The sequence below is a fragment of the Peromyscus eremicus genome, chromosome 9 (genome assembly GCF_949786415.1).
Source record: "Peromyscus eremicus chromosome 9, PerEre_H2_v1, whole genome shotgun sequence".
Classification (NCBI taxonomy): Eukaryota; Metazoa; Chordata; class Mammalia; order Rodentia; family Cricetidae; genus Peromyscus; species Peromyscus eremicus.
Window position 1 is genome coordinate 46,997,464 of NC_081425.1, and position 14,425 is coordinate 47,011,888.

The window sequence follows — 14,425 nt, forward strand, 5'->3', positions numbered from 1 at the left end:
GCCTTAGTGAAGAGCTCCTCCTTCATCTCTTAGTGTACAGTGACCTCACTGAGAAGCACCTTATTCCTAGAACAAGATCAACAGACACGTTGTCCGAGTGTCGTTGTGCAATCTTCAGAGAAGGGACTATGAGACCAAAGACGGTCAACACAGGCTCGTGGTTTTAACAAAACCCCACGAAGAGCCACGAGGAAATTCTAACGTTTCTTTTATTATCACCTCAGTATCATTGTCCACCCAAATTCTTGAACTTGCAGTCCAGTCCAAGTCCTCCGAAGAGTCTACTTCACGAGCTAAAGATGTACAGAGAACGAAGTATTTTAACCTTTAAAGGAGTAAATTTTACAAAGTAAGGGGGGGATGGAGGCGGCTCAGCACTGAGCTGTAGTGGTCACACTTTCACCCTCAGATGACAAGCTTGCTTCCAGAATTACAGAGCTGGATGTGAAGCACACGCTCCAATATCCTCACACACATATGCAGCTGTCCAGTGCTCAGTACAAAAGGAGGAAAATACGTGAAGCGTGGAACTATAATGCTGATGATACATGTTTCTAGGGGTCTGGAGTCCGATTAATAAAGAGCAAGGGAAATCTACAACAAGGAAAGGGAACACATGTTTATTAAAAATAAAATAGCACAGTCTTTGATAATGAACAACTCAACCCCACTCAAGAGTCCAAAGACTTCCAATAGACAATGTAGCAATGCACACGTGTAGAAAATCCCAGGCATTTTTTTTTTTTTTTTTTTTTTTTTAGAATTTTCCAAAGAAAAAACAAAAAGCCTCCCTCGGGCTCCCCTGTGGTGGAGACCGCCTCCAGGCGCACTCCTAAACCCGGCGGCGGCTCCGTGGTGCTCTGTACACAGCACAGTAGCGTGTGCAGCGGCCCCATCAACACGGCCTTTCGGACTAAGGTCAGTTTCTGAATGACGATCCAGAATACAAACCTTTTATTTCACAGGAAGCATTCACAAGCTAGAAGAGCAGGACTGATCTGCTTTCCTAAAATCTTCAATTTTAATGAAGACACAGACGAAACTACTAAATCTAGATGCTTTCACATTATTTTGGCTGAGAGTACTGTATAAAAATTAATGTAAAATCTTAAAGGAACCAAAACTCATGTCTCTAAAGGTCCAAGTTCTTCACTCTGGTGTGGCTGATAAGTCTTCTGTCTCTGTAATTAGCAATGTTTTCAAACAAAGCACTTCAAGAAAGATTCTGCACTGCTAAGACTGAACCAAAGGGCTGCCCAGGCTTTTGCCTAGGACACGCACAGCTCCTGCTGGATACTGGAGGGTGCTAATTTACTGTCCTCAGTCTTCTCTTGTCCAGGGGCTTGACAAGTGGTCTTCCTCTTAAATAACCGAAGACTCAGCCGAAGCAGCTCGTTGTCTACCATCGGAGTGTTGGTGTACGCCTGCTTCACAGTTCCCTGTTTGGGAAAACAAAAGCCACACGCTGTACATACACTGCTGGGCCGTAGTGGGAAAGACAGACAGACAGCTCTACCCCAACCCCAACGTTAGCTGAGCACCGACTCTGAACTCTGCTGATGTTAAAGCAAAATTAGGACTCTGCTCAAGACCAAGCAAGCAAGCAAGCTTCAGAGGGCACCCTGTCTAGCTCTTACTAAGTGGGGCTCCTCAACAGTCCCCAACAAGTAATTACTGCATTTCCTCCACCGTTTCTAATGAGAAAACAAGCACTGGAGCGAAGCAGGCGGTGTGTGCCGAGGCTCTGCTCCTCCCAAGGGGTCCCTGCTGAACACTTGTATTCAATCTTGCTTTTGCCCAGCAAAGTGAACATTCTGAAAGAAGAATCCCAACTTCCCCCTCATTTTTCCTTCACACGCCAAACATTCTTCACTCCTTACTGGTCTCACAGCACTTGGGCCATAGAACTGAACACATTTTCTAGAGGCCAGCTTGTCACCACTATGTTGAGGAGCTACTCCTCATTCAGACATAATGTGGGTCTCTGCTCCTGTAGCCTAAAGCCACACTGGATGGGACAATCAGTGTCAAACATTTTGTTCTGTGCCCCTAGCTACATGTAATGAAAAGGGCAAGAGCACTACACTATTACTCTTATTTTCTAGGATCCCAAATACAAATGACTACGAATGGTTTCTGAACCACATTGGCATTCTTTCAAAAAGTATTTTATTTCCTAAGATATGGCAGAGTAAAAATAACTTTTATGTGCTTTTCTATGAGGTTTAATGCAGACTCATGCAAACATGGCAACAATCAGAGTAGACAGGGGCTGGTTTACTTAATGAAGCATTCACACCAAGTTCTCACTCCTAATGCTGACAATCACTGATGTCTCCCATTGTTTACCTTCCCCAGAATGTCACAGAAATACAGGCCAGGCTTAACCTACTGATGTTAGTTCCTCTCTTCAGCATAATGCCTTTGGATTCATGCATGCTGCCCCAGGTGCTAACAACTGGTTATGTTTTGTTGATAGTGACTATCTACTCTCTGGGTTGTGTTACAGTTCACCTACTGGCCGATGAAGAACACTGGAGGTTTCAGTTTGGAAGGAGTGTGGTCAAGTCTTAACAGGTTAGATCTTTTTGGCAACTGATATAGGTAATTAGTAGGACTTTGCTGCAGTCTTAAATTGCATTCCCTAATGGCTAGTGTAGACATATCTGTTCATGTGCTTAATGCTATCCACACTGGCCTAACGTCTGTTTAAATATTTCACCATTTGGAAAAACTGAGTTGTTTTCTTATTGTTAATTCTTCAGAATATCTTCATTATTTGGGATATTTAAGAAGCATATTCTTTAAGTGCTGTTTCCCACTATTTGTCTTTTCCTTTTCTTATCAGTCTCTTAATTTATGAAGGAGTGACTATTTCATAATAGAAATAATTTTAAAAATCAAAACTATTTTATACTCTCCTCTGCTCCTTTTAACTGGTTGCACTTGTGCCTGTCTACTTGTGGAATCTGCTCGCTTCCATCTAACTGAGATTATATTCTTTTACCAATACCATACTATATTAAATGCATTTTTCACAGTAAGTCTTGAAATGAGTAGGTAACATCTCCCATTTACTTTTAGTGGTTTTGTTTTGTGTAAAAGTGATATGACCAGACTCCTTAAAACTCCAGAATCAGCTTGTTCATCTCTACAAAAAGATCTTGGTTGAATTTTTATTACAATTCTGTTAAATCTGCAGACCAGCCTTGGGGAGAACAGTAAATCTTAACCATCACTTGACATGATCTTGATATGATCATGTATTTTTTTTCAGTCTGATATCCAGATCACAATGAATGATTTTAAAACACTGGCCAGTCTTTCACTCTCAAGGTAACCCATATTTGACTGTGGCCCAGGATTCACTTCGTATATGGATTTGATTTCTCAACATTTTTGAGTGTCATTAGGACCATCTTCATGAGAGAGGATGAGCAGCAGTTTTCTTGGTGTGTGTGCAATGCTGGAGCTGAGACATAAGCTACTGCTTCTTCAGCTTTCGGAAACACTGTGTAGAATTAGTGTTCATTTTGTTGTTTAATTTTTCTTGAAGCTATTTAACAGATTTGCAAGTGTGACTGTCCAGGAATAGAAATTTCATTTTTAAAAGTATCTAAACCAGAGGTTCTCAACCTGTGGGTCTTGACCCCTTTGACCAACTTTTATCTCCAAAAATATTTACACTACGATTCCTAACAGTGGTAAATTACAGTTGTGAAGTAGCAGTGAAAATAATGTTATGGTTGGGGGTCACCACAACATGAGGAACTGTATTAAAGGGCCGCAGCATTAGGAGGGTTGACAGCCCCTGCTCTAGACTAAACTCGATATAAAGCTACCTACGGTTTCTATTACCTCTTACACGATTTGGTAGTCTGAGTACTCAGTCTATGCATTGCTACTAAACCGAACTTTATATGGATGCTTTTTCTTTTCTTCTTTTGTTCTGGTGCTCAGTGCTGGGGTTGCCCTCTCTCATGGGAGCCACCCCCCGGCCTCCACCACTCTCCTGTCACCTGTGCTGTCTGCAGCACCATCGCAAGTCTCATTCCTGCTTGTTGGTGTTTTCTTCTCTATCAGTTTAGCTAGGAGACTATTCATTTCTTTAAAACAAAACAGCTTTTAGTTTCACCGTTTGTTTTTCTAATGTCCTTCTATCTCCAACTCTGTTAATCTGCTATTACTTCCTTCCTTTTATTTGCTAAAAGGATATTTAAAGTAATTTACAATAGCTAAGTGGCTTTCCCCACCTATTTTTCCTAAGGTGCTTTATATTTCAAAGTAATTCTCCTATAAAGAGACAATGTCAAATATGTGATTAACAGTTTTTCAATTTTTTTGTCACTGGAGTGGAATCTAGCTCTTCCCCAGGATCCAGTTCTGTACTTCTATTTTACAGTAACAAAAAAGTTAATCTCAGTGTTCTTCATAAGGCTATTTCATGTTTGAAACTGTTTTTTTAGCTCTGTCCCTTTCTTTCAGCTTGTGTTGCTATTTAGGCTGGTCTCCAACTCAAGATCCTCCTGAGCAGTGTCCACAAGCCTGAGCTATCAGGCCCAGCTAGTGCTGATGTCTTCAATACTGAGACATCTGAACGCTCATAATTCTTTCTGTAGATGGGTTAATTAAGACATTTATTAAGACAATGTGTCACATGGTTTGTTAATTATGTGCACTCTCTATTACAGTGTATAAGGTTCTAAACAATTCTCCATGAGATTTTTCAGGGGTTGCTATAGTTTTTGAGGGTCACAATGATATATTAGGGAAGGAGCCAACAAGTACCACGAGATATCTTGTACACAAAGTGGGCAGTATCCTGAGGATACCGGCACTCCTTACTGGAACTAGCCCTAACACGACACAGGTGATCATTTACAACTGATAAATAAGGATGATGGTGACCGCTGTTAGTGCCCAACTACAGAGAGGACTCGCTACATACATGTTTAGGGATGGGGGGTGGTAATACTCTCAAGAGAAATGCTGAGTTGAGAAAGACTGCCAGGAGAGATGGCCACCTAGGCAGAAGAATGAGGAGATATTAAGTATATACAAAACAGAAATCACAAAGGAGAATGATTAACTTTCTCAAAAGTCATTTTGAGCCAGTCCATTTGTGTGGAAGAGAGACAGACATATTTGATAGAGAGACAGACAGAGAGAGTGGGGAGGAAGAGACAGAGAGAGGTAGACAGACAAGAGGGTAGAAGAGGGGGAGGGAGACAGAGGGACGGAGGAAACAGAGGAAAACACAGACACACACACACACGCACGCACGCACGCACGCACGCACTGAGAACACCCACAGAAGCAGAAGAGGGTGCTGGATCCCCAGAGCTGGAGTTATATAGGTGGCTATGAGCCACTCAACATGGGTTTTAGGAACTGAACTCTGGTCCTCTGGGAAAGCAGCAAGTGCTCTTACCTGCTGAGCCAGCTCTCCAGCCCCACACACTTGACTTTCTAAAATGTCTCCCACTCCTCATATCTGTGTTCATTTTAATCTTCAGAGAAGAGTTCATATATTTTCAATTTGTAAATTTAATCCCCCAAATCTGCCTCTTTTTCATATTGATAGCAATATTAAAGGAAGACAATTCAATGTTTTCCTATCTAGTCCTGTAAAATCTTAGTAAGTAATGCTTTTCTAACTTTACAGGACCAATTTTCTTCTGTCATACTGCCCATGTCCACCACACTCACCTACAGTCCCAGTCTCCCAACTTTAAAAAGCCTAAGACTCTTTCAATTTCTCATCATCTCCTTCTCAAATCTAAAGTAACTCTCCTTTCTGACTTTCAAGTCACTTTTATTATTCTCTAGTAAATGCTGTATGTATTCTGATATGCCTGCTTCTCCCAAGAAGCTTTTATCAAATGAAAAACATTTCACACAATGAATAAACTTTTTTATGCATGAAGTTTGGAGTAACAATTATCATTTACAACAAGCACTCATCAATACTACTGAGGATGAAATGTGAATTCTTCCTTGACGTGTCTGGCAGACAGGAGAGCAAATTCACAAAAACAGTTAAGATGAAAAATATACAATTCCTACCACCCACCACGTGGTACCTTTTCGTTCTTCACAAGCTGCTTCCGGATTGCTGAATCCCGTCTGAAACACAATGCTTTACAACATGGTCCCAGGTCACTAAGAAGATTCGCTCGCTCTTCTTTTCGCAGTAAAGCAGCCATGTTGAGAGCCCCTAGCTCATGTTCGAAAAGGCTCTCTGCATCTTTCAATCAAAAACAAGCATCCGTTAAGTCTCCCTGACAGAGGGAAGTGTTGGCACTGACTTAACCGAATACTCCTAGAACCTCTGACTTCCTGAAGTTCACCTTAGTGAACGACTTGTCAAGGCCAGCAGCAATGGTCCCTCGTGAAGGACCTTCAACATGTAGTTACATTGCTAGTCTTACTGAAAACAACAGTGTGATGCTATTTTAAATTTAAGATGTATCAAAAGCAGACTTCAGAGGGAGAATGAGGCCACTCATTATTGACTTGAAAGAAAGGTCAAGTGAGAACATTTAAATCAAATTCAGTGTCTGGCCTAGCATTAACTATCATGTACAGTTCTACATTTCAGGACTCTTCTACAGTAAGATACAAAAGTAGTCACGGCAGAGAAGGTGACCTCTACAACCTCAGTTTAGAGCATAGTTAGGTGTTAGCCAAATGTTTAAGTCACATAAACACCTGGGACAATGTGTTAAGATACAGTAAGTTAGCTTTAAATCATATCATGCAAGAGAAAGAGAAAACACTTGACAAGAGGAAGGGAGGAAGTGGGGGAGGGAGAGGGAGAGGGAGAGGGGGAGCGGGAATGAGAGAGCGAGGGAGAGAGAGAGAGGGAGAGGGAGAGGGCGAGAGAGGGAGGGAGGGAGAGAGAGAGAGAGGGAGAGGGCGAGAGAGGGAGGGAGAGAGAGAGAGAGGGAGGGAGAGAGAGAGAGAGAGGGAGGGAGAGAGAGAGAGAGAGCAAGAGAGGGAGAGAGGGAGAGAGAGAGAGGGAGAGAGAGAGGGAGAGAGGGAGGGAGGGAGAGAGAGAGAGAGAGAGAGAGAGAGAGAGAGAGAGAGAGAGAGAGAGAGAAGGGAAATTTTTGTTAAGCCAAGATAAAGTAAACAAACAACTGAGGTTAATAGGAGTTGTTTTCTGAGGGCCACAGACCTAACCAAAGTAAAAAAGAGTACGGCAAGAACCCTTAGGTCATTTTTCAGATTACAAAATGTTCACAGTAACAATTTATTAGTAGTATTAAAATTGAGAATTTTACTGATTATAGGAACAAGCAAAAAGGACATGGACTCATGACACTTTAAAAACATTTTTTTTGGCCAGGCGGTGGTGGCGCACGCCTGTAATCCCAGTACTTGGGAGGCAGAGGCAGGTGGATCTCTGTTAGTTCGAGGACAGCCTGGTTTACAGAGCTAGTCCAGGACAGGCTCCAAAGCTACAGAGAGACCCTGTCTCCAAAAACCAAAAAAACAAACAAACAAAAAAAACATTTTTTTTTCAGCTGGGTGCTGGTGGTGTACACCTTTAATCCCAGCACCCAGAAGGCAGAGACAGAGCAAGATCCAAAGCTACAGAGAAACCCTGTCTCGAAAAAAATAACAAAAAAAAAAAGGTTTTCCCAATTTCTTTTTTTTTTTTTTTTTAACTTTTAGGGACATAACATAAAACTGTCAAACAATGTTGCTTTCTCTTTTTACCTCCCTTCCCTTGTTTAAGCATCTGCTTAGCCTCTCATTGACAAAATTATTACTAAGCTATAGAACAAGCCCGAAACACCAGAAGCCATAAAGCTAACTCAGATAAACTATCCTCTGACTAAACACTAACAGTCAGAGCCCAGCTGCTGCAGCCCAGGCACTGTCCTCCTGTCTTGCCTGCAGAAACTAGTCTGCTGCTCACTGCCGACGAGGGACAGTGGTGGTGTTCACCACTATTCCAACTACAGCTGTCACAAACAGACGGAGATTAGGAGAGAAGTGGGGCGTTCTCTGGAAGACAGGTTAGAGACCCTCCCCACTGCACAAACCACTCTGCTAAGGCTCAACCTGGACATTCACATTTGGGTACATCCCTCTGCTTATTACTAGATAAAGGGTTGTCAAGTCACCCACACTCTGCTTAGAAAAAAACTACTCATTTCATGGAACTGTTTTATTTCGCCCTGAGCAAGCCTCCGTGCATTCTGACACACGAACTGTCTGTAAAAAGTGTTTTCTCTTTTCTACAGTGCTGGAATTAAGTCCAGTGTCCTGTGCTTATGCTAAACCATCAGCCCTCAAAAATATTTTTGATACAGAAAGTTCATTTTCTTACTTTTCCAACTTTTTTTTTTCTGCAGAATTAAGCCTTTCTTGAACTTAAGAAATAATGTAACAAACAATTCCTAGAGCTCAAGGTCTACAAGACAACCAAATGGAGTGCTTCCCAAGAGCACACTGATAATTAAGCATGTCACATGTTACACAGTTAAAGCAAAATGAAGTTACCTTTGGGTTTTTCTAGAAGTCGCTGACATGTTTCTTTAACTTTAGTAAACAGCTCAGAACCTGCCAACTTTTTAGAAATGCCAACTCGCAGCAGAACAGCTCCAGGTGTGAACTTTAAGAGCGCAGCCCCAGGCTCTCTTGGTTCCTTTGGATGCTTTGGCATAAGTCCAGACCAATCCACATCTATCACGTCTAATGGATCTGTAAAAGAGTTAAGGAATACAGAACAGGACTTTATTTTACACCAAGAGATGGCTCAGCAGTAAGTGTGCCTGAAGCTGAGTCCTCGACCTCGGAGTGACTCCTGGAACCCACATGGTGGCAGGAGAACTGACTCTCTAGAGCTGTCCCTCTGAGTGTCACACATGTCCTGTGGCATATGGCCCATCTCCAGCAAGTATATCAATGACTGAATATAAAAGAGTAATACAGTGCTGTTAACTCACAGAAATTATCTATTGAAAATGATGTGACAAACTGCATCTATGTTAGGAAATACAAGGACAAATGAAGTAAGCTTATTTTATATATCCAGACCAATCAAAATGACTCCCTATGGTAAAAAAACAACAACAAAATAAAACAAACAAAATAAGTGTGGCAGCAAATGCCTATAACCTCAGGGTTTGGGGAGATACAGGCAGGAGAATCAGAAGGTGAAGATCATCCTCAGCTACATAGGGGATTTGAAGTCAGCTTGGGCTACATGAGATCCTGTCTCAAAAACTAAAATAAAATAAAATAAAAAAAATGAATCAAATAAATTAAAAAGTTGCACACTGAGACCCTGACTGGGACAGATGGCTCCCAGAGCGTCTCAGGGGGTATCCACTGCTTCACAGTATTCACTCAGGTGGGCCAGGCAATGCACAGACCACAGGAAGGACAATAGTCATGGAATGGACATATTGCAGAAAGGGAAGTTTGTCAACTGTCTTCAAAGAAACTTAAACTAATTCTATTTTTGAAAGTTGTTTAAAAAGTTGGCACAGGCCATCACAATTGTGAAGTCCTGTACCATATACTTTCCATGCCAGACACTGGCAAGCAGCTGGGTTTTGGTGAGGCTCTGGGCGAATTAATACAAATCTTAAACTCTGGAAAAGAAATCTTACAATTCTGCTTTTCCCTAGGACACTCTTTCACAGGCAGTGTTGATGAAAGAATATAGATGCATGTATTATAATCTTCTTCTTAATGGGCTTCCCTTAATTAAGACCTAAAGAAAGAGTCTAAGAGCATGGAAGAGAACAAAGGACACATTCACTCACACAGTTCTTCTGTGAGCTCTGCAATGCATTACCTGGCATCTTCTCCTCTTCCTGCTGGTCCTCTCTCTTTTCTGCATCCCCGGCCAGAATTTCATCTAGTTCATCATCACTGATGGGTTCATATCCTTCCCCGGCTCCAGATCCTAATGAATGCGCATCATCTAACTTGGATTCATCATCTCCTGCTAAACAGACAGATTAAGTTCATGTTAAAAAAATAATAATAATGAGAGGGAGCAATAGCAAAACTAAAAGGCAGAAACTACTGGACGTAATAAAAGGATGTGAAAAAAAATTTTTTTTTAAACCAGAAAACTACATTTCTTTGCCTAACATTTGAAAATTTTAACCTGAAAAATAAAAATTTAACTAGTTATTTTTTAATATTAAAAACACAGGAGGAATATTCAAACACACTGTAAGGTCACAATTAAAATATCAGATGTAATGTTGAGTGTGTACCCCATATGAACTGACAGTTTCATACATACACATACTGACTTTTTGCAATTTTCACCCCTGCTTCCCACCCCGATTCCCTTTCTGTTGGAGCCTTTCTTCAACAAGCTCCCCTCTTATTTCATGTCTTCTTTTTGTGTGTTTAATTTTCAACAATAACACTTGAACATTCAGAAAAGTCTAACTTCAAAAAGCTACAGTAATTTTTTTATCCAAATAAATTAATTGAAAACATTTGCAAAGCTATTTCAAATCTTAGTCTATGACATTTCGCTCATAATACTAACTTTCCAACAGTGAGGCACGAATGTGAAGGTGTTGATTTCCCTACCTCTCAATTCTGCTTTTTGTCTCAATGTTTACATTTCCTTACTGAATGAAATTTTTGGAAGAATGCTGTAATAATATACTAGAAAGTAGGTGCTTTTGTTGGCATCAGTAGTATAAATTCTATTTTACTATTTTATTGACTTTTCCCTTCAACTATTCCTAGACTAAGCTTTTATTTCCTGCTGAGCTAGTTGTAAACCTACTCCCCAAACTATAAATATGCTTAATTATTTCTAAGCTACATATTTTATGGATCTATAACCCTTATTTTCAAACTGTAACAACAGGCTCATGGGTGTGCATCTGAAGCATAAAAAAGTATGAGGCTATGAAATATTTCTAATCATTCCAATAGTTTTTCTACTTTTCAGAAGAAAATCCCCTTATGTACTCTATTATTCTCAGTAATAACATCATACTGCTGGTTTATGAAATCACTGTATGCCACTGTAGTGGGCTTGCATACAATGAGAATACCTTCTTCTTTGGCTGTGCTGAGCAATGACGCTGTTACTAACAAGAGAATTGTAGACCAGGGTTTTACACCTTCTTGGACAGTTACATTTTTATGCTATGTAACTTGGTTGGTCACCAGAGCCGATTTTAGATTTTTTTTTAATTTGAAAATCTTGATTAGATTAATCCCTTTGGTCACCCTAACTCTGGGCACAACTGTTTTCTCTCTTAAATCGCACCAGCTGGGCTCTGGGCCCCTGGCACATGGTAGAGGCTTTCTGAAGACTCAGTGTTCTGACCTCCACCGAAGCCTCCACTATGGTGATCTGCAGCATGTATGTGTCTTGTGGCACAGGCCACAGGCACCCCAGCCAGTGCTGCCATCTAGAGCATCACTCAGATGCCGGTGCAGCAGCAGATGCTGGACTCGGTGCCTCTCTCAGCTGAGTAATCCATCCACAGAAGCACTGCTGAGTCTCAGACATGGGCCTCATGGAAAAGCCCATGCCAGCATGGTAACAACTTAGGAAAGCTGCACCACTGTGGCCCCCGCATAAATCTTCCACAGAAGAGTCTCCTCCCACAACAACAGTTTACTGATTATTCTTTACTACAAAATTCTATAATACCTTCCCAATATCCCCACCAAGTCATCTCTAATATTATCATACAAATACATTTCTAAAAATAAATGTACACAATAGAGTTTAGGTTTTCAAGTTTATCTAACTCACTTTTTTCAACCATGAGTAAAATATTTACATGGTAGAGCAAATGACTCACTTCTAAATATTTATACCATAGTACCTGCAGTCATAATAAAGAAATGATACATTCAGGATGAAGACAGTGACTCCAGTCCTAAAGGACCTACTATAATGATTAGTTCAATTGCATTCAGTTGTATCCCAAGGTTGTACTTCCATTAGAACTATAACTTGTGACCAGATGCTACTTAGACTCAAACTGAGATGAAATGTAACGTGATGAAAGCTCAGATAAACGTTCTTGTTACATGAGGAAGTAGACATCCTAGGAGTTAGACTTAACAACCCACCTTTCTAAAGACTGGGGTTTTACCACACAGGCCAATGCTATTATATAGCACAACAAATAAACAATCAAAAAACCCCAAATAAAACAGAAACTAATAACCCGGGGATTTGAAAAGGAAGGTTATGTCAGAACAATGATGTAAACTGTGACTGTGAAACTGGAGAGTCCCAGGGAGGCAGAACTTCCAAAGAATTCTCCGAGAAGCCTCTCCCTGTTCCCTTGGGCTATACGTAATTCACCCAGGACTACTATGTGAAGAATGCACACAGGCAGAGTACTGGCAACACAGTACGTCCTGATATAGTTCTGGTGACAAAGGATGACAGTGATTTATAAGAATCGGGAGGAAGACCCGGGAAAGTCAATCTATACAGAGCAGGGATGCTCACACAGACACAACACAGTGAAAGGAAGCTCTAAGAGCAGCCGCACTTGGAGAAAGCTGCAGGCAGCAAGTAATACATTAAGGGTTTGGTCTGAGTAAGCAGAGATGACGAAAGAGGAAAGGAAGGATGAAGAAAGGTCAGAGACTGGAAAGACCTGTGTCAGTTTGTCTCTGGCCTGGGGATGAGTACATATACAACCATCTTTTACTGTTTCTGAATTGCTGCACGACAGCATTTAGCCTATAGTAAAATCCACAGGTTTAAAAACATGACTGTTTACATCTCTTGGCTATCTGATTAGATAGCTCAATAACACCTGTTTTAAACACACACACACACACACATCCCATCTGACTTAAAGACATTTCTACCTTAGCTTCCTTCCTACTACATTTCACCTCGATTTTGAGTATAAATAACATGAAATCATGGGCTACGGTTTGAAAGGAGGTTTAGACTTTCTGCATAACTCAACTGGACTTCACTGAACTGTAACAAATTGAACTGATTATAATAACTTTCCTTTTACTGAAGTCACTACCCTACTCCCTAAAGTGAGTCAATTTTTCTGGCACAGTGGAATGACAGGTGGAGAGGACAGGCAGTGGGGACAGAGGTCCCATGGCCTCAAGACTGGCTCTGACGGGGCAAAACGGCTGCTCTGGCCCTGCGTTCTTGCTGGAAGACAGGGAGCACCATCAGGCTTCCACAGTCACTCTCCATCCAAAAGTTTTAGGGGCTGGTGTTCCAACATGTTCACTGTCAACTGCCCTAGCAAACAGGGACCACTGATGGCTATTGAATTCCTCACTTTAGTTTTTGTCACAGGGTGAGACAAGTCTAGCTATGCAGGCTAGCCAGGCTGACCTTGAATCTGCTTTTCCTGCCTCAGCCTTCCGGGAGACAGGACTACAGGAGTAAGCTATCATGCTCGGCTCGGGTTTTTGTTGTTGTTGTTGTTGGTTTTTTTTTGTTTTTTTTTACACAAAAGAAAAAGATGTGATGGTTATTAAAAGCTACAGGTAATGCACCTAAGTGAGCTATCCTTTCAGTTTGTAGGTGGCAATTAGAAGCAACTGCTCTGTCTTTGAATGCTCTGCTCCCTAGCTTTCACTTCAATCAGTACTTCACTTCCTTAAGATCTTTTACAACAAACAGGACTGAAATGAATACACTTTGACTCCCACAGACCTTCCTCACTCATCTACTCCCCTGTAACAGAATGGAGTCACTTCGTCTATTTATTCATGGATGACTTCAAAAGAACACAGTCCTGCAGAGGAAACAGTGGTGCTCTCACCTTCCAGACTCTCGGCTCTCTCAGCTTTACTCACATCTTCAAATCCCTGCAGAGACCCCAGGTCTCTGTCCAGCCTCTCTTTATCCACGGCTACGGAGTCCCGGGAGCTGCCGTCCAGGTCTCTCTCATGCTCACTCTCCAGTTTGGCGTCACTGCGTTTCACAGATTCTGACTGAGAGGCCTCGAAAGTTCTATCTCGGTCTCTGTCCTTGTCCACGGGGTCGGCAGTCAGTCTCTCTCTTTCTCTGTCCAAGTCTCTCCTTTTGTCTCGCTCTCTCTCCCGTTCCCGCAGTCGCTCTCGGTCTCGAGTCCGTGGCCACTCTTTGTCAGCTTCGCGGTCCCATTCCCTCTGCCTTGGGTCTCTGCGGTCCCTCTCCCGCTGCTCCCGTTCATGCTCATACCTATCTCGCTCTTGAAGTCTGTCCCGACTGTCAAATGACCCAGACCGTGAGTGGACCTGCCGATCAGACTCAGGGGAGCTTCTTCTTGAGCTGTGGCTTCTGGAATCCTGGCGATCTAGTGGGTATGCACATTAAAGTTAGCACAAGAAACAAACTTATCACTTCTCTACTTTCTATAGTTTTTAATGTTCTGTTGACATACTCCGTGTCTCTAGATTCTGTAATCCCATACATCCAAACTCTCAACGGAAG

At 41.7% G+C, this 14,425-nt stretch overlaps 1 protein-coding gene across 2 annotated transcripts in view; it reads right to left on the reverse strand.

Moving 5' to 3' along the window:
* Positions 1-209: 209 nt before the first annotated feature.
* The window catches only part of Zc3h13 (zinc finger CCCH-type containing 13), a 69,597-nt gene continuing 55,381 nt past the window's right edge, over positions 210-14,425 (reverse strand). Inside the window, exons 15-19 of one of the 2 annotated variants that reach the window (XM_059273329.1) lie at positions 13,773-14,288; positions 9,818-9,970; positions 8,515-8,715; positions 6,074-6,247; positions 210-1,439 (exon numbers count right to left, since the gene is read on the reverse strand). In XM_059273329.1, the coding sequence (XP_059129312.1) occupies positions 1,363-1,439; positions 6,074-6,247; positions 8,515-8,715; positions 9,818-9,970; positions 13,773-14,288 (1,121 nt within the window). In that variant the 3' untranslated portion in view covers positions 210-1,362. The remainder of the gene's footprint in view (positions 1,440-6,073; positions 6,248-8,514; positions 8,716-9,817; positions 9,971-13,772; positions 14,289-14,425) is intronic. The other variant, XM_059273328.1, reaches the window with a different exon arrangement.